At 51.3% G+C, this 24,933-nt stretch overlaps 1 protein-coding gene and 1 long non-coding RNA gene across 3 annotated transcripts; one reads left to right on the top strand and one right to left on the bottom strand.

Moving 5' to 3' along the window:
• The first annotated feature begins 1,307 nt into the window (after positions 1-1,307).
• Positions 1,308-24,933, top strand: Lhx6 (LIM homeobox 6). Of its 2 annotated transcripts, XM_090330570.1 has the most exons (10): positions 1,365-1,499; positions 2,774-2,845; positions 3,247-3,429; positions 3,750-3,871; positions 12,509-12,729; positions 15,195-15,295; positions 15,522-15,617; positions 15,801-15,975; positions 19,569-19,672; positions 24,361-24,933. In XM_090330570.1, exons 1-10 carry the CDS (start codon positions 1,416-1,418, stop codon positions 24,379-24,381), a joined length of 1,179 nt encoding a protein of 392 aa, XP_090186696.1. In that variant the 5' UTR covers positions 1,365-1,415; the 3' UTR covers positions 24,382-24,933. The 2 variants fall into 2 exon arrangements, with proteins under 2 accessions (XP_090186695.1, XP_090186696.1); XM_090330569.1 differs by lacking the exon at positions 19,569-19,672 and having other exon boundaries at positions 1,308-1,499.
• LOC150065886 (uncharacterized) lies at positions 14,683-15,275 on the bottom strand. Its single transcript, XR_016534996.1, has 2 exons — positions 15,208-15,275; positions 14,683-14,920 (listed from the first exon to the last, which is right to left on the bottom strand). It is a non-coding gene; the product is annotated as an uncharacterized LOC150065886 (long non-coding RNA).

The following is a 24,933-nucleotide window of genomic DNA, read 5'->3' as shown; positions in this document are numbered from 1 at the left end:
GGCTGTTTGTACAAGTGTAAGCACAATTGTGTAGGGATGTTTACATCTGTAAATGAGGCCAATTATGGAGATGACAGTATGTGTGCGAGGTTGTGGGTGGGCTGTCGTGTTGTCTGTAGGGCTAGATCAAAGTCTGAGTGTGCATATTTGTTTTAAGAAGAGGATACATCTTTGCATGTATCTCTTCTGGCTTGGTTGGTGTGTGGAGAGGGAAACTGAGGTTGCCAGTTGCTCACTTGGTGGCTGTGCGCTTTTAGGGTGTTAAGTCTGTGCAAGGCTGTCTTTGAGTTACAGAGTTCTGAGTGTCTATGCTTGGGGGCTGTGTCTCTTGTGTAAGTGTCTGGGCTTCTGTCTCTCCCTCCCCCTATTCTGATTATCAGCAGAACCTCAGAGAAGGTGGAGTTGTGGCTAGATAACTCCTGGGGAATGTATATCCCAAGCTAGAGAATCCCCCCACCCAAGGGACTTCAAAGGAGCTTCCCATCCCACAACCCCCCCCCCATCCCATTTGGTCATCAGAAGCTGCTTGTTATGGGGTAGAGGTTTCCGGGCACAGGTATGAGTGTGTGTGTGTGTGTGTGTGTGTGTGTGTGTGTGTATGCCTCTGCGGGTAGATAGATACACGAATGTGCAGGGGATTGAGCTGCACAAGTATTGGACTCTCCGTAGAGTCCATCTCTGCAGAAGGGATGACGGGGGTCCCTTGTACCCGAGGGCGCCGGGGATGGGGGGGGTGGTAGAGGGGGTCGGGAATGCGCGCTGCGTGGCCGTGTGCCGCCAGTGGCTTTGTATGTAGGCATGTCTCTGGGTCTTCCCGCAGCTCTGGAGTTTCTGTGTGTGTGTGTGTGTGTGTGTGTGTGTGTGTGTGTGTGTGTCTGTGTGTGTGTGTCTGTGTGTGTGCGCGCGCGCGCATGTCTCTGGGTCTCTGCCTTGTGTGTGTCTCGCTCTGCCGTCCTTGGCGGGGAGGGGATTGGTCACGCATGAGTCATCTTGAACCGAGCGGGGCTCCAGCGGCAGGGCGGCCGCCGCCACAGCTGGAAGGAGGAGGGGTGGGAGGACCAGGGGGAGGAAGGGGAGAGGGAGGGAGGAGGGAAAGGGAGGAGGAGGAGGAGGAGGAGGAGGAGGAGGAGGAGGAGGAGGAGGAGGAGGAGGAGGAGGAGGAGGAGGCGGGGGCCTCCAAGTTTGTCGGGACCTTCTTCCGAGGCAGCTGCGCCGGCAGCCAGCGAGGCCAGAGCTGCGCGCGGGCCGGGGGCCGGGACTGGGGCCGGGCCCAGGGCCGCGGGGCCGGGAGCCTCAGTTCTCGTCCTCCGGTTCTCGCCGCAGCGTCTCTGTTTCCCCCCCACCCCGCGCCTGGGGCCCCCCCTCGGCGAGGCCCTCGGCACGGCGATCCCACCGATTCCACCACTCCCGGGCCCATGTACTGGAAGCATGAGAACGCCGCCCCGGCGCTGCCCGAGGGCTGCCGGCTGCCGGCCGAGGGCGGCCCCGCCACCGACCAGGTGAGCGAGCGATCGAGCCGGAGCGTGAGCGGGCCGGGACGGAGGGGCCTCCCCGCAGAGCCCGGGCCCTCGGCCGAGCCAGGCCCGGGGGCCGTGCGGCGGCCCGGCGGGGAGGAGGGGGTGCGGGTGTGTTCTGCGAGTGTGAGCGCGAGGGAGCGCACGGGCGCAAATGGGGAGGGGGTCGCGGAAAGCGGGAAGACATTATGCAAATGTTGGAGGAATTTCTCAAAAAGCGATTTAGCAAAGACACAGGCGAATCAAGAGGAGGCGAGGCTGGTATTGTCCGCCTGAATAGGCGTTGATAGCGTCGAGGCGCCGGGGGTAGCGCGGGCGCAAAGCTGAGAATCGCGACGCGGGGCCGGTCCCGGGCGCGCCGACACACTGGAGGCTTCCTTCCCCTCCTCGTGGACGCCCCTCGCTCTCTTTTTTCCCCCCGTGGGCCCACGTTTCTCCCTCCCTTCCTCGATATCTTCCCCCACCCCACCCCCGCCTTGGGCTCCGGGTTTTCCGAGAACCCTCGAAAAGCGCCTAAATCCGTGTCAATCTCGTGGCTTCGATTCCGCAGCGCGCGTCGGCCGTGGCTCCCCGCGCTCCGGGGTTGTCGGTTGTTGTTGTTGTTTTTTTCTTTCTTTTTTCTTATTCTTTTTTTTTTAATTTTCCTCCTCCACCACCACTATCACCACCATCCCCACCACCCCCCATCTCCTTTTTATGTTCTTTCTTTCTCTCTTTTCTCCTTTTTTGCATTTTTGTGCGGAGAGGAGGAGAAGGGAGCGAGGAAGAAGGGGAGGAGGGGGTGGGTGGAGAGAGAGAAAAAATTCGATTTTTAATTACTACCATTAAAAAATCAAATTTGCAATTCTTTGGGCGGCCTGATGGATCTCACTGATTGACAGTTGGAATTGACACTCTGGCTACCTCTTATCTTGGGCATTCACGACAATTTCTAATTGCAGGTAGTTTGTGTTGTGTGCGCGTGTTTTTCCCCCCCTCAGAGGCTTGGATTGCAAGGGAACTAAGCGATTACTTCAAGAGCCACGGGTTAAGTGCAGGGAGAGGGGGAGAGAGAGGGAAAAAAATCCAATCCAAATTCAAATTGCTTCATTAGAGAGACACCGCTTTTGTGGGGAAGGGCTTTAAATGCCCACTACAAAGTTAGGACTCATTGTTCGGCGCCGGGTTTATATAACAGGCGCGGGGAGGCGCTGGGCTCAGGCAGCGCGGAGCCAGTTCGGCAGCCGCCAGCGCCCGCACTCCCTCCCCCCCTCCCCCAGGTGATGGCCCAGCCTGGGTCCGGCTGCAAAGCGACCACCCGCTGCCTTGAAGGGACCGCGCCGCCCGCTATGGTGAGTCCGGTGGGCTCTGCCTGCGGCCCTCCGTGCCCCTGCAGCTCCACCCTGGGCACCTGGCCCAGCTTTTCCGGCCACGAACCAACCGCTGCCCCTGCACCGGGTGTGTGGGGGGGGAGGATTATTACCGGTGGGCGCCGCCCCTCTCGGAACCTGGCGCCCCTCTGGCCCGGGGAGAGCGGCCTCTGACCGCTCCCCGCACCGAAGTGGCGCGTGTGGAAAGTTGCAGTCCGTCCCTCCGTCCCCACCGGGTCCTTCAGCCTAGGTGGTGCGGCTTTTCCAGGCCGATTTCGTTGTCGGCGGATACCCAGGAGAGTCAGATTGGTAGCCCAGGCTCTGGAGCCACGATGGGCGCCCGGCTCAGGGCTCTGCCCGTCCTCTCCCGTCCCCCGCTGCAGGCTCAGTCGGACGCCGAGGCCCTGGCTGGCTCTCTGGACAAGGACGAAGGTCGGGCCTCCCCGTGTACGCCCAGCACACCGTCCGTCTGCTCGCCGCCCTCTGCCGCCTCCTCGGTGCCGTCTGCGGGCAAGAACATCTGCTCCAGCTGCGGCCTCGAGATCCTCGACCGGTACCTGCTCAAGGTGAGTTAGGGTGGGTGTGGACCGGTGGCTGGGTGGGTGCGGATCGTAGCCCAGGGGACCGCAGGGAAGCCGCGCCGGTGAGGGTTTCAACTCATTCCGTCTGGTGGCCCAGCCCCTGCCCGATTGCCCGGCTTTGGGCCAGTAGTGGAGCCTTCCCCGCGTGCCGGGTCCCGGCTGGAAAATGGGAAGGATGTGAGAGGTCCCTGATCCTCGGTATTACCGGAAGAAATTACGGCCGGGGACGCTGGGGCCCAGGCTGGAAAGAGGCCCCGGGCTCAGCCGATCTCCCCCCCCCCCCTCCATCCCCGCCCCCTCCCCAGGTCAACAACCTCATCTGGCACGTGCGGTGCCTCGAGTGCTCCGTGTGTCGCACGTCGCTGAGGCAGCAGAACAGCTGCTACATCAAGAACAAGGAAATCTTCTGCAAGATGGACTACTTCAGGTAGGCTGCGGCCCACGAGGCCCGGGACGCATCCCCCTAGACCACTCCGTCGGCGCGCGTGGTGGGGGATTCGGAGCGCACGCCGAGCGCGCCGACCCAGCCCGCCGCCCGCCGCCGGCCTCCGCCGTCTCCGCCGCTGCCGCCGCCGCCGCCGCCGCCGCCCGCTCTACGCGTCGCCAACCCCAAGGCTCCAGGCTGTGCGTCGGCACCTGCGCAGGCTCCCTCCGCCGCCGGGGCATGTCTGAGGTTCCCCGGGTCCGCTGAATCTTGGCCGCGTCTCTTCTGGCTCTGTCTCGGGTCACGCCTGAGTGTCAGGCTCCGGTTCCCATCCGAAGCGCGTCTTGGTTGAGCTCCGACGTCCCCCGGCCCTGGCCCCACCGGTGCCATCTGGCTGTATCTCCAGTGCACTCGGCCCCGGTTCCAACTCCACCTGGACTGCAGTCTTGCCAAGGCCTGTCCCCGGAGGGACCCTAAGCTGCCCCCCCCCCACCCCCGGACTCTTGTTGTGGCTCTGCTCTGGGTTCAGATCTGCTCCGGGCCTCAAGCACAACGCCGCGTCAGACTCAGATCCTAGCCCATGTCCAAGCGCCTGTACCTAAGCCCAACCTCGGCTCTCTGCCTGTGCATGCCCTGATCGCATTTCCAGTCTAGGATCTTGCCTTGGATCCTCCCGGTCCCGGCTCCGCCACCGCGGCCCTCCGCGGCTTCGTTGTCTCCGGGGTTCAGGCTCTGGCTTTGCGCGGCTGGCTGGAGGCGGGCGCCGTAGCGCGGGGCGCCAGGGCGGACAGTTCCGTGCGGGCCGCTCGCCATCCAGCGGGTTCAGCCTGCGGCCGCCACCTCTGACTCTCCTGCACGCGCCTCGCTCCCAGCCACGCTGCGGGGCCCTGACCTGGTCATGGGGTCTAGGTCATTGCTGTATTAGGGGCCGTCTGCCAGATTCCAGCGGGAAGCAAGAGCCCGGTCTATGCAATCCGAGGAAAATAGATTGAAACTGGTTCTTAGAAGGGACGTTTGTTCTCAAATATTTTTTTTTCCAGACAGCGGAGGAAGCTACTCTCCCAATCTAACTCCCTCCCTAACCCACATATATCCTTCCCTTCATGGCTTCAGTCTTCCCGAGGAAGACCCCCTCCCTAAAGAACCTCTGAGCCAAGGAACGGGATGAACAACAGTGCTCCCCCATACCCTGGCATCCCTCCCACACACAGTTGAACCTCTAAAGAGCTAGAAGTTGGAAGCATTTGTGGCTAGGGTCCTTTGAGGAAGCCATGAGAAGTCGTGCGTTATTTCTTTTATGCGATGGACATGGACTGTGTGATAGTGGGGTGCTTTACCTGTTGGCCTAGATTTTGTATGCCGAGAAATGCTTGTCTATATTGCTTGGCATCTGTTCAGGGGCTCTGGGGAAATAAGTCAATGGGCAGGGTAGGAGTGTGAGCATAGTGGAAGGTGTTGCTTTATGGATAAACATTTGTGTTTTGGTTCACGTGTAGGTAAGTGTGTGTCTAGATGTGAACGTTGAGAGTTTGTGTGATTGTAGGTGTGTACAAAGTGGTCAGGATCCTTCCTAGACAAGGACATGGGAGGTGAGAGGGTGAGGTGGGAGGATGGAAGAGTTCTGAAGTTGGCTGGGCTGCCATCTTCTTGGAGAGGACATTCCTGCTCATGGGCCGCCACCCAGGCACCAAGGAATGAAGGGTGTGATGTGAATATGTACTTGTGGTGGTGGACTACTGTGTGTGTGTAGACAGGAGATTATGACTTGTGCTCTGTAACCAGAGCGTGATGTCTCCTCCCACTGTCCCATATGACTGTTGGTTTGGCACCAGGGAGGAAATGGAAGTTTGCAGTCACTGTCTTAGCTGCCTCCTTGCTTGGGGCCTGACTGGTTGGAATGGGGGCTGCTAGCTGTTTGGTGGATCTTTGGATTCAACCAATAGCAAACAGCTTAGTGACCCCAGATAGGCGATATCTAGGACCTCTCTTGTAGAAGAAGATTGGGCAGGTCCCCTTTCCTGGCTCTTCTGGTGGCTAGATATGGCAGACTTACCTCTAGCTCTCATCTCTTCCCTTCTCTAGCCCCAGCCACTGCTCACACTGGACTGGGTGTCCTTGCATAATGCCCTTTATCGGGCCTTAAAGGACTACAATAGTCACAACTAAGATCTTGATTCCGTCACTCACAGCCTGTGCTTATCTCCCCCCCCCCACCATTCTGTAATAGAGTGTCACATGTAAAGGGTCACATGTGCAGCCATCATAAGGAGAGGCAGGAGACAGTTCTTTCAAGCCAGTGAATGACCTTGGCCGAGTCACTGCATCATCTGTCAGTGCTGAATTCTTTCTTTCCAAAATTGTCTCCCTTAGATGACAAAGAAAGCCAACTCGGCAGGGAAGTCTCTGCAAAGGCACCCTAAATGGCTATGACTGCCTGTGGATGCCTCCTTTACCATCATTGTGATGATCACTGGAGATCAGACACAAGCCTCTGTTGGCATTTTCCCAGGCAGCTTGAGGGACAAAGCCTGCATGGAAGGAAGGACCTGGGCTATTGCTGGGCTGCAGAATCTAAGCCCTAGTCCTTTCTCACTGACAAGAGACCCCTTCCAAGCAAAACTAAACTAGTGTTCAAGTTACGAGAATGAAGGGAATAAAAGTTCATATTCCCCAGGATGGGGGCGGACTTGTGGCTTCTTCTGATCACTTCTACCACTGCCAGGTTTTTCTGTAAGCATAACCCATCTTTGATAGCCACACCTGAAACAAAAGTGATAAGCACAAAAAGGAAAGAAAAGGCTGACAGAGCACCAGGCAAGGACTGTTGTCAGCACTGGATAGCAGGATAGGCTTCAGAGGAACCTCTCCCTGGAGAACACAGAATGAGGGGGTGCAGAGTTCCTCTCCCAGGAGCTGGGGCTCAAGAAGGGAAATCTTGTGCTGAGATGCTGTAAGCCTCTATTTCCTGAACCTGGACCAAGGGTCAGATGTTATGTGGACTGGAGGGCTTTGCCCAAAGTGGGGGACAGACTGAGAGAAAGAGCATAGCCAAGGTCCCAATGGAAGGGGCACTTTGAGCTCCCCTAGCCCTCTAACCTCTGACCTTTTCCACCAGGGAAGAACTCTCCTCAGATCTATGCCCTTTCTTATCGCCATGCTGTAGTTTTCTCCTTCAATCATCATTGGCAGAGCCAGTGTTGGCAGTGCTGAAGGTAGAGATTAGGAATTAATTCTAAGTTCACTAGGAAGGGAGGTTGTAGAGCATGGAGTACTTTGGGAAAAATTCAACTGCTCCTGGCTCACTACTGTTGAAGTGTTGGTTTTCCACTGGCTTTGTATTCTTGTCCACAACTCTACATTTCTCTGTCTCCATTTCTCCAATTCACTCTCCAGACAGGAACCTCTCTGGCTCTCGTGGCTTCAACGTGGTTCCTACTCTCCTTATTCTTGGAGAATCCTGACAAGGGAAAAAAAAATATGACCCATAGGGAAATGTGATAGGGTTTTTAATTTCTTTTGTTAAGACCTTTTTCTTTCTTTCTGACTCTTGTAAGAAGGGAAGACAATTCAGGGAGGGTGGAGGAAGACCGTGTTCCTTTCTGAAACATTCAGAGTTTCATTGCTCTCACCAACTTCTCATAGCCTACTCGAACCTACCAACCAGCAGTTGCTGCTATACAAACAGGACATGGTCTGAGGGCAGTGCCCTCCTGGTCCCCTTGGCCTCTTCGTGCACCATGTCCCTTACATAATTAGGAGCCCCAAGTCCTGAGAAAGTGAGGTCACAGCATGGTTTACAATATGGAAGCAGGGATGGTTGATGGGGGGGAGGGGGGATAGGGGGATAGGTGTAAGAACTGTGCTAACTCTCAACCTGTTGTATCTTCTATTTCATTTACTCCTTGAGTCCACCCTGTAGGCATAATACTTTCACAATTCCCATGTTATAAGAGGGGAAACTGAGGCCCAAAGGTGAGGTCACACAATAAGTTGGTAAAGCCAAGATAAGCTCTGTAGTCATTGAATCCCATGATTCTTACCACTAAACACCACAGACTTTAATTTTATAGGCAAGATATGCCAATGGAATGGCAAAGCCAAGGCCTGCTGGTCAAAAGGTCCCCAGTCTGCTTGGCTGCACATAGATAGTGCCCACCGGATGTGTTAGCCCTGAGGGCAGAAATGAACTCTGGGGGATGGAGGAGGGAGGCTGAGACTGGAGTAAATTTGCCAAAACCAGCTCACCCTGGTCTCTTAGCTTTCTTCTGAGAGTGGGAGTAGGGAATAAAGGGTTAACTGCCTCCCCCCCCCCCTGTTTATAGGGTGGGAGTTCTTAGAATGCCACTTCTGGCTGAAATTTCCAGTCACACACAGCTCACATCACTTAAGACAAGCTCCCAGCCTTCCCTGGCCTTCTCTCGAGGAACCCAAGCTCAGTCCGTGGGCTCCAATCTCCTCCCACAGAGTGTGGGCCCCAGGAGAGGCTAGAAGCCTGAAGCAGACCCCCCACTGAAGTGCAGGGAGGCCCAGCGGTGGCCAGAGGTAGGGGGGGGAAAGATGTTGGGGGAAAAACAAGTGGGGAGCAGAGAAAGGAGGGGCTTCAGACCCGGACCTCCAAGGAGTGTGGTGTTTTTAACCTCTTAATTGCTGGTTTCTTCCTCCCTCTCCCCCCTCCCCTCCCATCCTTCCTCCCCTCTCCTTGCTTTCTTCTTTGTTTCTTTCCTAGTCTCCTGGCTTAATCTCCTAAGGGCTTTTCTAGAAGTGAAGGAGCAGAGAGAATGGGAAGGAGTCTAAAACTTCTCTACTTCATCTCAAGGAACTTCTCTAAGGTCATCCATCCAGTGAGCATCTTGAATCCAAAATAAACTCCAGTTTGCATTGCAAACCCTTGCCTCACTGGCTTTGGCACTTCCTCTAGAGCTCCTGCTTCACATGCACAGAGGTAGCTTAATAAATGAGGGAAAGAACTACAGTAGGTTCCATCTTAATTATTTGTTATTCCAATAAATAATTACTGCTACTAGTAATCTGTGAATAGTAGATCTGGTAAAAACCAGCCTGACCTGGCCAATGGCAGATAACCACATGTATTCATATCTCATAAAGAGCTTGGTGCTTCTCCAAGCCCACCCTACTCTTTTCAACAGTTGTTAGTCATCCACAATGCCACCTTTACGCTTTTGCTTACGGCAGCACACTGGGACCAGGGAGGGGTGTACAAGGACCAGACTCATATCAAGGCTGGGGTAGAAGCAGGCACTGCCCTCAGTTCCTTTGACCTTCCCCTCTCCTGTATACTCCTTTCTTGAAGTTTCGTTGTCTGCCCACTGATGCCGATTTCGCTGCTTGCAGAATTCAGTGATTGCTGGAACCTTGCAGCCAGGCTGGGGAGGACTCAGTTTGTATGAGCCTAGATCCTTGGATCCTTGTTCTTGCCCTTCATTTGTGCACACTAAATTCTGTCCTAGGGTGTGGGATCACAGTGTAGGAATGGCCCATAAATCTGACAGGACACCCCCATCTCTGCTCCAGCATTTCAGGGCGAGGAGGGCACTTTTGTCTTGGCAAATGGTGGGAATAGATCTGAGCTTATGTGGGGGGTGATACATGGAAGTTGAGAAAGTGATTGATAATTACTCACTTTGGAGCAAAGGCAGAGGGGGCGAAAGGACATACCTGTATAGGCAGAGGACAGACTTGGCTATCAGGAGACTTGGAGGGCAGGAAGACCCAGTGTTGTGCAGGGACACTCAGGGTTCAGTCACCAGGAATCCCACCCAGCCAAGCATGAGGTTTGGGACCCCACATTCTGGCTCTGTGAACCGCCAGGCACTTAGCTACAGGGGACCTCTTCAGGCTGGGGACCCCCCCCCATTGCCTCCAGGATCCCTGATCCCTACCTTATTTCCAGAACTCCCAGCTGGGTGTAGGAACCCCAGACAGCCTAGCTTTCTGGTCATCTTCACCCTCAGCCCTGCTGTTCCTAAATCCTTTCTGCATCTTAGAAGGACTCTAATCTGGCCCCACACCCAATGCAATCTCCTAGTTGTAAGTCACTCACGATCGCTAAACCGATCGCTAAACCCCAGCTCCCAAATGTGAAAGAAAAAAACAAAAATGGGTGCCAGAGCCCTTAAATCATGGGGTTTCCATGAAACCAAGGGGGTGCAATAAAAGCATTGCATGCCTCCTGCTCTGGGCTCCCAGCTCCCCGACCCACAGCATGGACTCTATGTGTGGCTAGCTGGGCTCCTAACAAAGCACAAGAGATGGAAAGCCTGGCTCCCTCACAGCCGAGAAAGTATTCTCAAATGAAGTTTGGCCCCAGGCAGGAGTTGGCTGGACTAGGTGAACAAAGCTGATTCACCTTCACTTGATTGGAGGAATAGACTACAAAAAGGCTGTCAGAAATTGCCTAGGCTTAGCAATTAAACTTGCAACACACAGCAAAGCTGGAGCATACCTAGAGGCAGGCAGGGTCCCATAAAGGGGTCCTTATGGGAAAAAGATAAGTACATGTGTAATCTGATTATCTAATTTACACTATTCCCATACCCAGTACAACCCAACACATTCACCAACTGTTCATTGCAGGATATGCTGTGATCTGTGTCTTTTTGCTGGGTGGACTATATTCTACAGCCACACCACAGGTACTTTGAGAATGCTCCTCAATTGAAAGGCTGCCATCCCCACAGAGCTGAAGACATGAATCACTTTGGTATGGCCACCCAGTTTCCAGGAGTGCCTCCGGTAGATGGAGAGAGCCAAAGAACCAGACTTTTAACAACCAGTGTAATCAATGTTAAGAGTGAGACTTGGAAAGGACAAGTCCAAGGAAGGACTGTAAAGGCCTGGGGGTGAGAAAGTGCTTCAGAGGAGGCCATGAAGGCCTGGAAGTGACCTTCCTTTGTGGCTCACTAGCACTTATGCTGGGGTATGGCGTGGGAGATCAGAAAAGAGGTGGGCCTGATGAGGATGTGGTCTGTTGGATTTTATAAACCCCAAGCATCTTGGACCAGATTCTGAGGGCAGAATAGAGCCACCAAAGCAGAGCCAGGTCAGAATTCCATGTGCATTCTGGGAAGTTCACTGTGAGCCCGTGTGGAGGGTGTGTTGGCAGGGCCAGACTGGAAAGTGGGAGGCCTGGGCAGAAACTGGCAGTGAGTGATGCCTATTAGGAGCCTGGCATTGGAGGCTAGCATTGGAGATGGCAAGGAGGAAATAGATTCCAGAGATATTTAGGACACACAACCCATAGAGCCTGAGGATTGGTTGGATGTGGAGTTTTGAGAGAGGGGAATCTATAATTTAGATTTCCATGCTGGAGGGCTGCATGACGGGTGGCAACATTCTCTGGAATAGAGTGTGCATCAGGGGACACTGAGGCTGAGAAGGACAATTGAAGGTGAGTCAGCTAAAGGACAAAACTTCCCAAAGCTTGACATGGTACAGAATAAACCAGACTGCTGTTTCCCAGAAGGGGCTCTTAGTCTGATAACTGAGCCTAAAGAGCTCTCCCACCCAAAAAAGAACCAGGAAGGAAGAAGAGAAAGAGAAGTATGGAAGATTTGGGGGGCAATGAAATGTATAATCTGGGCTGTGTGTGTGTGTGTGTGTGTGTGTGTGTACCACTACTGTGGCTTTAACTCAGGGCCTGAGATCTTTCTTTGCTTTTTCCCTTAAAGCTGGTGCACTACTACTTGAGTCACACCTCTAGTACTTGTTCTTTGCTTGTTAATTGGAGATAAGAATTTCATGGGGATTTTCCTGCCCAGGATGACTTTGAATTCTGCTGCTCAGAATTCAGCTTCCTGAGTAATTAGGATTATGTGTGAACCACCAGCCTAGTGACCTGGGTCTTTTATTTTTTAACATTTAGTCTTTAAAGCATTGGGATTTTGGAAGACTACAAATCATTACACAATTGTTGTGGTCTCTTAGGACAACTCCGGCAAGGAAAATGAGAATCTGGAGGAGTTAAACTGCTCAGGGTCACAGAATCAGCCATTGTCTGTCTATTCTTTCAAGAAACAGAGCTTCTGCGGCTGGGGCTGGAGCTTAATTTGGATAAACACTATAAAACACTCCGAATCTTGCCTATACTAACGCAAGCATTCACCCACACAAGTACTGTCCCTTGAACTCAGGGCCTGGGCACTGTCCCTTAGCTCTTTCCACTCAAGGCTGGCTCCCTACCACTTGAGCCACACTTTCCTTTCTGCCTTTCTGGTGGTTAATAGAAGATAAAAGTTTCATGGACTTTCCTTCCCAGACTGCCTCTGAACCCTAATCCTCAGATCTCTGCCTCCTGAGTAGCTAGGATTACAGGCATGAGCTACTGGCTCTGTCGTGTTTTAATGAACAATTTGATATAACACATGGACATAGTAGACAATGTGGGAAACTTAGAAAAGTCCCAGGAAGAAAATAAAAGTCACCCACCAGCTCATCTTCTACGTGGGACTTGGCTATAGAGGGATATTTGAAGGAAGCCAGGAGCAGGTACGAATGCAAGGGCAAGAACGCGGGAATGAAGTCCTGGGGACGGGATCTCCGGTTCAGTGCACGCCGCTGGGATAAAGAGGGAGGGAAATGTCCACAGCTTTGCGATCTTTGTTCTTGTCCTCTGTCCAACAGCCGATTTGGGACCAAGTGCGCCCGCTGTGGCAGACAGATCTACGCCAGCGACTGGGTGCGGCGGGCGCGCGGGAACGCCTACCACCTGGCCTGCTTCGCCTGTTTCTCCTGCAAGCGCCAGCTGTCCACCGGTGAGGAGTTCGGCCTGGTTGAGGAGAAGGTGCTGTGCCGCATCCACTACGACACCATGATCGAGAACCTCAAGAGGGCCGCCGAGAACGGTATCCATCCTGCCCCTCCCAGCGCCTCTGTCCCCCACCACCCCAACTCTCCAGGGACACCCCTGCGCGCGCGCGCGCGCGCGCACGTCACTCACTGGGCACTTGGAGGTACCTGTCACAGGGGTAGAGCTGCGCGTGGAGCATGCGCTTTGCTCCCAGCGTGCTCTTGGGGGGTCCTCATTGCCCTCCCCCTTTCCCACCACGTTGTAAAACTTGATCCGTAAAAATGATAATGCTCCTCACGCCTCCAGTCTTCTCCACCTAAATACAAGCTCTCTTTGGGCTGGGTAAGGCTCATCTCCTTCCAGTTTCAGGGACGAGTCCTAGAGATGCTATGTGGTTTCCGTTTTCTACCTGTTCCCATCCTGCCAATACAATGCCAATGGGCTGCCCACGGGGTGTCCTGGGCCCGGGAGGGGGGTGGGGGAGTCTCAATATGAAGTTTAGGAAACTGGCCTCTGAGTTTGGAGGCCCCGCTCCCGCATATATCTCTGTGCAAGATAGGTATTGAACTAGAGTGATCCCTAAACTTCTGGCTGGGATACTATGACTTCTCAATATGTATGGACAGGGGCTCCGAAGCATGCAGAAAGCTGAGTCAAAGGGAAGGAGGCTAGTAAGGGAAAGGCAAGTGGTTTCTACAATTTCTTTCGTCAGGGTGTGTGGCTGCTGCTCACTTCTTTGTAACATGAATTATTTTATGTCATTCTTACAATAACTCCAGAAAGAAACTGCCATTTTTGCAGACTAGGAAAGATGCAGAAGTTACCCGAAGCATGAAACTTGCCAAAGATTTTGTACGAGTGAGTTTGTCTGATTGCAAAGTCTATTATTATAAGGTGCTATACAGCTTCATTCCCATGCACCACAGCAAGTCCTCATAAAGCCAGGAGGATGCTGAGATGTGGCTGTCTCAATGAGTTTCACTTTTTCCATTCAAATAAAACAGACTCACTAAATCTTGTCCGGCTTCCCTATGGGGCATCAATACAACCAAGGGGCTCCCTCAATCCTGGTTCCTACTCCCCATCTAGGTGAATCTCAATTTTTAGCCCCCCCCTTCCCTCAGGACTATTCAGGAGCCACTAGAGTGTTTTTGCTTGTGGCCATCATTTTCTCTAGCCAGGCTCAGGGAACAAGTGAACCTGGTATGCAATGAAATTCCCTGTAGTGGTAGGCAGGTCTTTAGTGGGGTTGGGCTGGAAACCCAGGAATCAGAGCTGCCTCTGTACCATGGTCCCCAGAAACCACAGGTTCCTTTCATTCCTAGACCATCCAGGACCCTCTTTAGTCACAGCTTTGTCAACAGCATCATGACTTTACCGTGGGGGGGACTCAACTCCCTTACTGAGTAGCTCAACTGCTGGTTACTGTTTTGCTTTCTAAACACCACACACACACACACACACACACACACGCACGCACGCACGCACGCACATGCACACATAATAGGAAAATTAGAAAAGATGGTTAAAAAGCAAAAAAAAGTAAAAATCATTCCAAATGGCACTTCCTTTTATGTTTTGTTTATCTTTCCAGTTTTTTTCCTGTGCATGCACATTGGAATACTTGATAAATTTTCTTTGAGCAGAGGGTTTTTTTCCCCCATAATTAAAAGTTGCAATAAATTTGGAGCAATAGTGATATTTTCCCCCTTTTTTGTGTTATATTTTTAAAATTTTATTGTAATTAGTAAAAGGGTTACATGATATTTGCCAGATAGAAGGTGCATTAATTCACATACATTGATACCCTTTCACATGTCTTGGTACCCATTCCCCCCCCCCCACACCCCCTATTTTCCCTTTCTTTGTGACTATTTGAATTTTCTGGACCATGTATTAGCCTCATTCATATTCGGTCAAATGAGATGTTAAAACGAAAATGGGAATAGATTTATCAGTCTGCAATCTGACTGCAATTGGATACCAGTTAATAAAATTAGACCTTGGAGAAGTTAGATGACATATAATTGTTTCAAAAGTTACAGAAATATAAAAGTAAATAGCCACCATGATCACACTCGTTGGAGATGCATCGCTGTTCATTTCTCGGTGAACATCTTTCCGGCCGTCTTGACAAAATCGAGGTCACAGCTCTGAAAGCTGCTGGCCTTGGGATCTCTGCCCGCCTACTTTTGCTAGGAGGGAGCCCAGTTTGGGTCTTTTTAGGGTCAGCCAGTTTTCAGAACCTAGGGGGAAGTTTTGGGGGCAGGGTCTTTCTTTTTCCTGTGCCTCAGTTTCCTCTTGTGTGAAATGGGGACCCTGCCACATCTCAGGGCTGTGAGACGGAAGTCCTTTCCTCAAAGGCTGAGCTCGGGAACTAGGACCCCGGGACCCCCCACTCCCAGCCGCCTCCTCTTCTGACCCTTCCAGGGACAAGCTCCCCCCACCCCACCCCCGTCCTTTCCAGGCTGCCATTAGAAGAGATGGGGACGCCTGGTCAGCCGCTTCTGTCGCCCCCAGGGAATGGCCTCACGTTGGAGGGGGCAGTGCCCTCGGAACAGGACAGTCAACCCAAGCCGGCCAAGCGCGCGCGGACGTCCTTCACCGCCGAGCAGCTGCAGGTACCCGGGGCAAGCAGCCCCTAGCAGGCGGGGTGGGGGCGTGGCCCTGGGGTGGGCGTGGTCTGCATCTGACTCCGCCCCTTCGGCCCGGACCCGAGGGTGGCGGGGAGGGAGCTCCGGCTGTCTGGGGTGTGGCCTCGGGTCCCGAGCCTCTGATTGGACCAGGGCCCGGTCTCCGCGACCCTCCGCGTGCCCCGGTGCCTCACGGGCCTCCCGCGCCCCACAGGTGATGCAGGCGCAGTTCGCGCAGGACAATAACCCCGACGCGCAGACGCTGCAGAAGCTGGCGGACATGACGGGCCTCAGCCGCAGGGTCATCCAGGTGGGGCCGGAGTGGGCGTGGCCTTCAGGTTGAGGGCGTGGCTGAGGGCGGGAGCCCGGGCGCGGACGGCGGGGCGGAGGGTCGGGGGTGCACGCGGCCGCAGTTCGGCCCGAAGTCCCCTCACCCCCGGCGGCGCGTCCCCACCCTTCGCGAAGGCTGACGCTGCTGAGGCTGTCGTTCCAGGTGTGGTTTCAAAACTGCCGGGCGCGTCATAAAAAGCACACGCCGCAGCATCCGGTGCCGCCCTCGGGGGCGCCCCCGTCCCGCCTTCCCTCCGCCCTGCCAGACGACATCCACTACTCCCCGTTCAGCAGCCCCGAGCGGGCGCGCATGGTCACCCTGCACGGCTACATTGAGAGTAAGTGACCGCCACCTGGGGGAAGGGGGCGCCTCGAGGAGCCTTGTGGGGCGCAGGTGTGAGCACCTGAAGTCACTCGGACCTAGAGTGTCACTTCCCTGAGCTCTTCAGTGGGGGCGGGGCCTGGACGGGGTGAAGCCAAGTGTCGTGCTCCCAAATGCTTTTCAAGCATCCACTCACTGGGCGCCAAAGCCCAGGATGTTTGGGAAGAAAGGGTGAATGAAGTTCCTGCTTTGTGAAGCTTTCTCGTTCTCGAAGGCAAGACCAGCAAGCAACAATGACGGATGAGCCTGTGGTTTTCGTTGTCCTGATTCCTGTAGGAAAGTTGCTGATTAGGACCACCTAAGGGCACCTGCCTCTGACCAAACAGATTGTGAGGAGGAGGAGGAGGAGGCGCATAGACTGGGGCAAGCCATAGCCCCAGAGCATCTTAGCGTGTGTGCACTTGGAGGCATGCAAGGCCAGTTGTGGTGGCCAGACTTCACTCATGGCTGCTAAGTCTTGAGCTAATCACCCAACCTTCTTAGACTTCAGTTTTCTCATCTGTATACTGGGATAATGCCTCTCAATGGGTTGTAAGAACTGAGGTGTGCCTCCAGTAAAGATATTTTTGGTTGCCTCCTGAGAATTTAGTACTGACATACAATAGTGAACACACCCCAGGATTCACATTTCAGAAGAAATGTCCAGTGGGTCGAGAATAATGACCACAAGGCATGGTTATGTGATTTTGGCGCAGAGATGTAAAAGTTTGAAGGAATAGCCTCTTGGATTTTTGTTGTTGTCGTTCAAGGCTAGCACTCTGTCCCTTGAGCCACAGCACCACTTCCAGCTTTTCCGTGTATGTGGTACCGAGGAATTGAACCCAGGACTTCATGCATGCTAGGCAAGCATTCTACCACTAGGTCACCCTCTCGACTAGCCTCTTGGATTTCTTTCTTTCTTTTTCCCCCAATCTGGGGCTTGAACTCAGGGTTCTGAGCACTGTCCTTGGGCTTTCTCAAGGCTGGAGCTCTACCACTTGAACCACAGCACCATTTCTGGCTTTTTTCTATGTATGTATTGAGGAATCGAACCCCGGTCTTTGTGCATGCTAGGCAGACACTCTACCACTAGGCCAAACTCCCAGCTCCAGCCTCTTGGATTTCTAAAGGATGAAAATTTAGTGAATCTATTACTTGAGGGCTCTCTTCTCTTCCCCTTAAGGCCAGGCACCATCAAAATAGCTGAAGCAGTATCAATAACACACACACACCCTTCTCTAGCTCCCAGTAAAAAGAGAGAAGGAAATCAAGCTGCTGCTTATGGAGCACTTGTTATGTGTCAGACACTATACAGACTGTCTCTAACCATCACAGATTACTATCACAGTGAACAGATGAGAAAACCAAGGGCTCACTGCAGTGACCGAGAGCCTGCTATAAGTTAGTGGAAGCCAGCACTCTTTTAATAATTGAATGTAGACTTTAATGTCAAATTGCCAGATTTCAAATCTCACCTCTGCCACTTAGTTACTAGCGGGATGCTGTTAGGTGAGATTCTTAGCTTCTCTGAATGTCAGATCGACCCCCTCAGTGTATAAACAAAGACAGTAAGAGTGCACATCCAAAAGCTGTGTTGTAAATGTCACATGAAATAACACACTTAAGATTCTCTACATTTAGTAAGTGCCAAAAAATGTTCCTTGAGATGATAACACAGTGAGTTTGGTAGAACCAGGTTACAGAATTCTGCCTGCTGCACCAGGCTGCCAGGTAGAACTATGTCTCTGTATTGGCTCATTTCTGAGTCATTTACTGAGCAGAAGAGGCACTCTCATTTCCAAACAATTACTTTGCTCAGCAAGCACAGAGCATACTAAATATTTGATATAGATGTCAAGGACATTGAGGCTGTCTAAGTTGAAAGGATATGGGCTGCCAGGTAAACTTGGTGTGAAGTCAGCAATGGATCTAGATGCTTCTCTTGGGAATGAGGTCAAGACTTTTCATACACTCTATTGATCAAGTTTAGGTTTGTCTTTGAAGAAGGGGCTGGAATACCCTTTTCATTCCCTAGAGATGAAACCCAGATGGATATGATGGGGGGTATGGTCTAGACCTGTTGTTTCTTGCTGCATGACAGGAGGTCACCTTAGAAGTTTGCTTTCTGGTCTACTAAAGGCCTGACAGCTTGCATTTTCTGAAGCAGTAAAGCTGGAAGCTGATGAGAGTGTTAGAAGCAGATCCCGAAGTGGGAGGTGGTAGGGGAGGCGGGGGGGGGGAGGAGATGAACTTCTGCTTTGCAGTTAACTAAAGTCACATGGTCCTGTTTCTCAAGGCCTTAGAGCTCAGAATCTGATAAAATCTTTGGACACTGACTCCAGATAATGCACAAACTCACATAGTTATTTGAGTAATTTGAGGCTGTTCACGAATTTCCTGATCATTCAGGGAGTTAAGCACTCCTGATTGAATATAATTGCTTTATTCTTCAGATGAAACAAGTATGGCTCAGAAAGGTACAATGACTTGTTCCAAGCTACATGACAATTTTAAATCTCTGCACAGGGTTCTTTCTGTGACTAAAGAGGGTGAAATCTAGAGAAGAGACAAAGGACTTCATCACTGTAGTGGTACATTGGCTAAAGTATGAGAGATTTGGATCAACACAAAGATGGACTTTTCTTGAGTTTTAGGTACTAGAATACTATAGAATTTCATTCAACTGATATTTAATGACTATCCACTAGGTTCCACACCTCATTATAGGTACTAGAAATCCACAGTGCTCTAGAATGAGAGAATAAAAATTCCTGTCCTCACAGAGCTTGCATTCTAGTTGGCAAAGACAGGCAATACCAAGTAAGCAATAGAAAAAACAGTCCTAATCAAATGATTAGGGCTGAGGAAGAAAATAAAAGCCATGAAGGAGGACAGGGATATGAAGGGTGGCTGTTGGCATTAGATCATGGCTACAGATAGAGTAGTGATATCCAAGAATAGGGTTCTCTAAGAGGCCTTGGTAAACCAACTTTGATGATACCTTGGGGCTAAGAATGGAAAGGTGAGGATCTGAACAGGCGAGGCACACCCATTCTTCTAGGAAGTGTTTTTAGTACATGGGCATGTAAGAGTAATTGCTTATTGGTGATCTGGACAGTTAAACTAGCAATTTAATTAATTAATTATTTTTGTGTCCGTACTGGGGCTTAAACTCTGGGCCTGGGTGCTATCCTTTAGTTTTGTTCCTCAAGGCTAGTACTCTATTACTTGAGCCACAGCTCCACTTTCAGCTCTTTGGTGGTTAATTGGAAATAATCTCACAGACTTTTCTGCCTGGGCTGGCTTTGAACCTGGATCCTCAGATCTCAGCCTCTTGAGTAGCTAGGATTACAGGCCGGAGCCACCACTGTCCAGCTGTAACCACAGCACTTTATAAAACCTTTCACATACAGCCTCGCAACCAACCCAATTGAAATCTTTCCCAGGGTCACCCATGTGGTAAGTGGCAGAGATGGAACTGGTCTCAGGGATCCAGCCTGCAGAGCATGGGGCAGGTGAGATCCTGCATGGAACCTGGGGATGGGCTCCAAGGCATCCTCTCGTCCACAGGTCAGGTACAGTGCGGCCAGGTGCACTGCCGGCTGCCTTACACCGCACCCCCTGTCCACCTCAAAGCCGATATGGATGGGCCACTCTCCAGCCGGGGTGAGAAGGTAAATGGAGTCTGGTTGGGTATGGTGGGTCTGAGCTTTCCTGTCAAGAATGGGTTTCTGGACACGCTCCCTATTGTTGGATGAGCATCCTGGCACTTCGTGGAAGACTATTCAGGCCCCTCTGGTAGTCCCCTAGGCAGCTACTGCAGTATTCTGTGTCTATCATTGCCCTGAAGGCTCCTTGCAGCCCTTCTCTTGGCCCCTGCAATTTGGTCTTCTTTTTTGTGTATTTATGAATTTATTCACACTTCGAATTTCCAGGGAGACTTTGTTTCACACCAGCCTGTACATCATCTCACTGGCATCTCCTCTTCCTCAGTTTTATTCTTGTCTATTGGGAATTGAATAGCCAGAGGGAGGGGTCAAGGGAGAGCAGACCAGCCTTGGACCATGATCAACTTGTAGCCCTCCCCTCTGGAACTGGATCTCTGGTTGTTTCAGGCCTTAGTACTACCAAATAGCCACAAGGGTGCTTAGACATAGCCTAACCCAATGACTTGAAAGCTTTGCTTTTAAGCATGTGTTTTTTTAATCTTATCTAGAACACAGATGAAAGTAGATGACACTGATCTGGGTGAAACCTGGAGGGGGTTGTAGTTTCATCTCCTGCTCAGCTCCAAGACATCTTATTGTGAGCCTTGGAAACCATTGCTGTAGGTCCAAGATCTCCAGGTCAGAGCCTAGATAAAAACATTTATTCATTCACGTACTTATCCAGACAGGGGAAGAGAGTTAGGGGTTACCGACCTGGTTTGAGCCACAAGAATCTGGAGAGAGACAGATCCTAATAGTTCTAGCCCAGAGTAGTCAAACTGTGATGGCAATGCCTGGCCTAAGGGAAGGTGTGAGGGCAAAGGAGAGATGTGGGGAAGATGTCCCTCAGGAAGCTAGCGCAGGTCCAGGTCTGAAAAGCTCAATCAGGATTCAAGGCAGAAGTTACCCTACTTTTAGGGAGCCCTTGAGCCATTAAATGTCTCTGACATGCAGGTATATAAGCTTGACAGAAAAAAAAAGGCCCAGGTCAACAATTTGGAGTTTATTGGGGGCAGTGGGGGTGGGGTGGGCTAGTATGCCCTGCAGGCAGTGTCTCTGTGGTGGTCCTCAGAGAGAGAGGCTAGTTCATCCTCAGAGGTAGGAGGATGAACTTGAACCTGATGGTCCAGAAGAGCACTTGAGATCTGGAAGGACTCTCTACCCACTTCCACTCCAGCACATTTCAGTCTCAGCATGTCTCAGCATCACCTGGGCAGCTTGGAAAGGTGTAGATTTTCCAAGGCAGAAGGTGTGACCTGCAGGTCTGGGGTGTGGTGCAGGAATCTGCCTAGGTAATGTCCTGTGGTTCAGATAGTGAGGAGCCAGGCCTATGGGATATTTTGTCTGCCTCTGCCTCCCAATTAAGCACCTAATTATGGGCTGAGCTCTCTCTGTGATGGACACCATGGGGGAATGTCTGTATTACCTAGGTCAACACAGGTTACTAGGAGAATCACAGGGCAGATGAGTTCGAAGGCCCAGTAAGACCATTCCAAGTCAGAACCTTATACAGATCATCTGATTGATACCTCCCAGCTAATTCAGGGTGCAGCTGTTGCTATTCCTGTTACAAAGACAGAGAAACTGAGGTTCAGAGAAATGATAACATTTGTCCAGAGATGTGGAAGAATGTATTGGATGGTGAGATCTGTGAGGAGTTTAGTAAACACTTCCATTTAGGTAACACTATTACAGTTATGCTTTCTGACCTCATTCTTTACCACCTCTTTGAAAGGGTGATTATGATGACACGGAGGATCACACAATGTAATAGCTTGTCTGGGCTCACAGTGAGCACAATCAGAGTTGACCTTGATCTGGGGACTGCCTATCTTGGCGCTGTCCCTTTTCCATGGGAGAGCAATCATGCTATTAGACTTGAGATTGAGACTGCAGAAGGAAGGGAGCTGTTTTCTGGCCTGAAGCTTATGGTTTAGAGCTAGATGTGGGTGGTTCCATGGGACAGCCACAGTACCTTGGAGGACTCAGAAGAAGGTCCCAGAAGAGAGAATGAGAAAGAACACTATGTACAAATGCACAGACGCACAGGGGAACTTGTGGGGCCCCAGGGTGTATAATGTAGCTGGAGCTTGGGGTGGTAGGGAAGCTGATAGGATGAGAAGGGGCAAGAGGCACATAATGAAGGGTCTAGTCCTTCACTGGAGCACCTTGAAAATTGTTTCAGGGAAGTGTATAGGGCTGGACTCAGTGCTTTGCTCAGCTAAGCTTGTGGTTATGTCTGGATCAACTTGAAAGATGAGGTAGATTGGGCACTGGCAGCTTTGGCTCTAGCTTTCTGGTCCCTGGCTTGTGTTCCTAGCTTTGTATCCAGAAGTTTGCATTATAGTATGTCGTCTTTCTTCATGCCAAACTGCCCTCTCATAAGCAGCTCTTCTTACTCTCACGCTCAAAGACTTTTGCCTTCTACATCTGGTCAAACCTGTGGGTCATGGAGTGTGTGCTAGGCAGACAGCATAGGATACTGTGCGCTTCTCCCAAGCCCCTCTGGCCTGAGGCAGCCTGCTAGGAGGAGACTCAGTATCCTCCTGTGGCTGGTGTCTGAATTTACTCATCTAGAACATCTGGCCTGGCTAGGACAGCTAAGCCCTGAATATTCTCAGGGATGGCTTCCTGTCCCCACAGCAGCAGCACTGGGCCACACATGCCCGTTAGTTTCTATGACCATATTTTTACCTTCATGTACTCTCCAGTATTTGGAAAGTTCTTCAAAATCAAGGCCAACTTGTCACTGATCAGATGGAGAGACTGAGGCCTGCAAAAGGGAAAGATCTGACCAGAGTCCATTCTTTTTTTTTTTTTTTTTTTTTATTTGGCCAGTTGTGAGGCTTGAACTCAGGGCCTGAGCCCTGTCCTTGGACATTTCTCAAGGCTAGAGCTCTACCACTTGAGCCACAGCACCACTTCCAGCTTTTTTTCTATGTATGTGGTACCAAGGAATTGAACCCGGGTCTTCATGCATGCTAGGAAAGCACTTTAACCACTAGGCCAAACTCCAGGACCCCAGGATCCATTCTTATAAGTGAGTTTCTATAATAAGAACACAAAGCTCGGTGTCCTGTAGGCCAAAGAGAAACTGTACCCAAGGTGGGGGCTGAGGAATGCACTGTATACTCTGGAGTAAAGATACTATGAGTCCCAGATCTGCTAGCCTCCTCTTCCTAAGAGCACAGTTCCTTCAAACATCAACTTCTGCATCTATAAAATGGGGATAATAATAGCTCTTACCACACAGAGTTGCTGCAGAGACTAAATGCAATGATGTGTCAAGTGTTGGCGCAGTGTCTGGTATTTAGGACTTTGTAGGTGCTGGTGACTGTTGTCATAACAATGGTTCTCCCTTTATCCATGGAAATATGTTCCAAGACACCCCAGTGGATGACAAAAATCATGGCTAGCACAGAACCCTGTGTGTGTGTGTGTGTGTGTGTGTTTGTGTATGTGAATTATACACACTTTTTTTTTCTTATACATCCATGCTTAGGATAAAAGTTAATTGATCAACTAGGCATAGTAAGAGATTACCAACAGTAATATAGAATAAAATAGAATAATCACAATATACAATAAGTTATATGAATGTAGTCTTTCGGAAATGTCAAGACAAATATGAATATTTGGGGGCTGCAGTTGGCCATGGATAACTGAACCTGTGGATTATGGGGATGCTGTTGAGCTGCGTTGGAGATCATCATCACTTTTCTCTTCCAACTCCTCATGGTATTTGATGTTCACAAAACAATAACAAACAAACAACCAAAAACATTCCTGATCAGGCCATGTACTGGCCATGTAGCCATCTTTGGACAATATTTTACTGTGACTAGCTAGCCAGTCAGAAATGTTTTTTTTCTTTTTTTTTTGGTCATGGGGCTTGAACTCTGGGCCTGGGTGTTGTCCCTGAGCTCTTCAGCTCAAGGCTACCGCCCTACCTACCCATGGAACCTCAGCACCACTTCCCATTTTCTAGTGGCTAATTGGAGATAAGTCTCATGGTCTTTAGTGCCTGGGCTGGCTTTGAACCATGAGCCTCAGATCTCAGGCTCCTGAGTAGCTAGGATTACAGGCATGAGCCACCGTGCCTGGCTCAGTCAGTAATCTTGAACTGAGCATCAGGTACTGGTTGTGTGGGAGAAAGTGAGGGGTTGGTCAGGTGCTTTGGGTAGAAGATGGAAAGGAAAAAGAGAAGAGTGTCTGCCCACTCTGTACTGTCTGAGGACACCTGACTGGCTGACCTCTTCCTAGCTGTGTGATCCTGGACTCACTAATTGGAACTTCTCAAAGCCTTGGGTTTCTCCCTGATATTGTGAAATACGTACCTTGGTGGGACTTCCTGAGGTTAGGGTGTGGCTTCAATGAACTAATGCATGAAGTGCCCAGTCGACTTCTGCTGCTGTTATATCTGGTTCAATCCACCTTGTTCTGATGGCTTTTGCTATCCTTGTTTACTGATGAAGACAGAGGCTCTGAGAGCGGAAGTGAGTTTCCCAAGGTTATCTAGGAGCTAGGCTTTAAATCCTGATCTAGGTCCTGAGCCCATCCTCATGCTGCAATCCTTGGAGGTTCCCCTGTGATGCCAGGGTGGGGGCAGGTCCCCCCAACCCCACTCATCCACATCCCACACTCTCCTCTTGCAGGTCATCCTTTTTCAGTATTAATGCTGCCGGCATTTTCGCATCTGTCCACGGACACTCCACAGCTGCCCCTCAGCCGCTGAGATCCAGTGTCCAAGCCACGGCCAGGGATCCATCACGTCTGCATCCACCCCCACCCGCCATCCTGCCTGCCTGTGGCCAGCTTGGACCCCCCCCAGGCCTGGCCTCACCCCTCCTGCTGAGAAACAGAACCCTCCAGGAGAACCACAGCTCCCTCCCCTTGGAACACAGAGCTCCCTGAAATGTGGAATCAGGGTGAAAACAACAGCCTATTCTTTTTTCCCCCATTTGAACAGAAGTCATCTTCAACTTCATCTGATTACAATAGCAAAGGGTGAAATGAATCCTGTGACACCAACGGCCTCCTAATTTACAGGTTTTCTTCCCCCAACGCCTCCCATCTTGGCCTTTATTTACTACTTCCTTGGAACCATCTCTGAATTTTGAATAGCCAGCCACCCCCAATGTTATCCACTCTGTTGCTTTTGTCTGGAAAACTCTACAGTGTTTGTGGGATGTCCCCAAAGGAAAGCTATGTTCTAATTTTATCATTTC

This window comes from Megascapheus bottae, chromosome 3 (genome assembly GCF_031878675.1).
Source record: "Megascapheus bottae isolate mThoBot1 chromosome 3, mThoBot2.hap1, whole genome shotgun sequence".
In the NCBI taxonomy this organism is placed as follows: Eukaryota; Metazoa; Chordata; class Mammalia; order Rodentia; family Geomyidae; genus Megascapheus; species Megascapheus bottae.
This window is presented reverse-complemented; position numbering and strand designations above follow the sequence as displayed.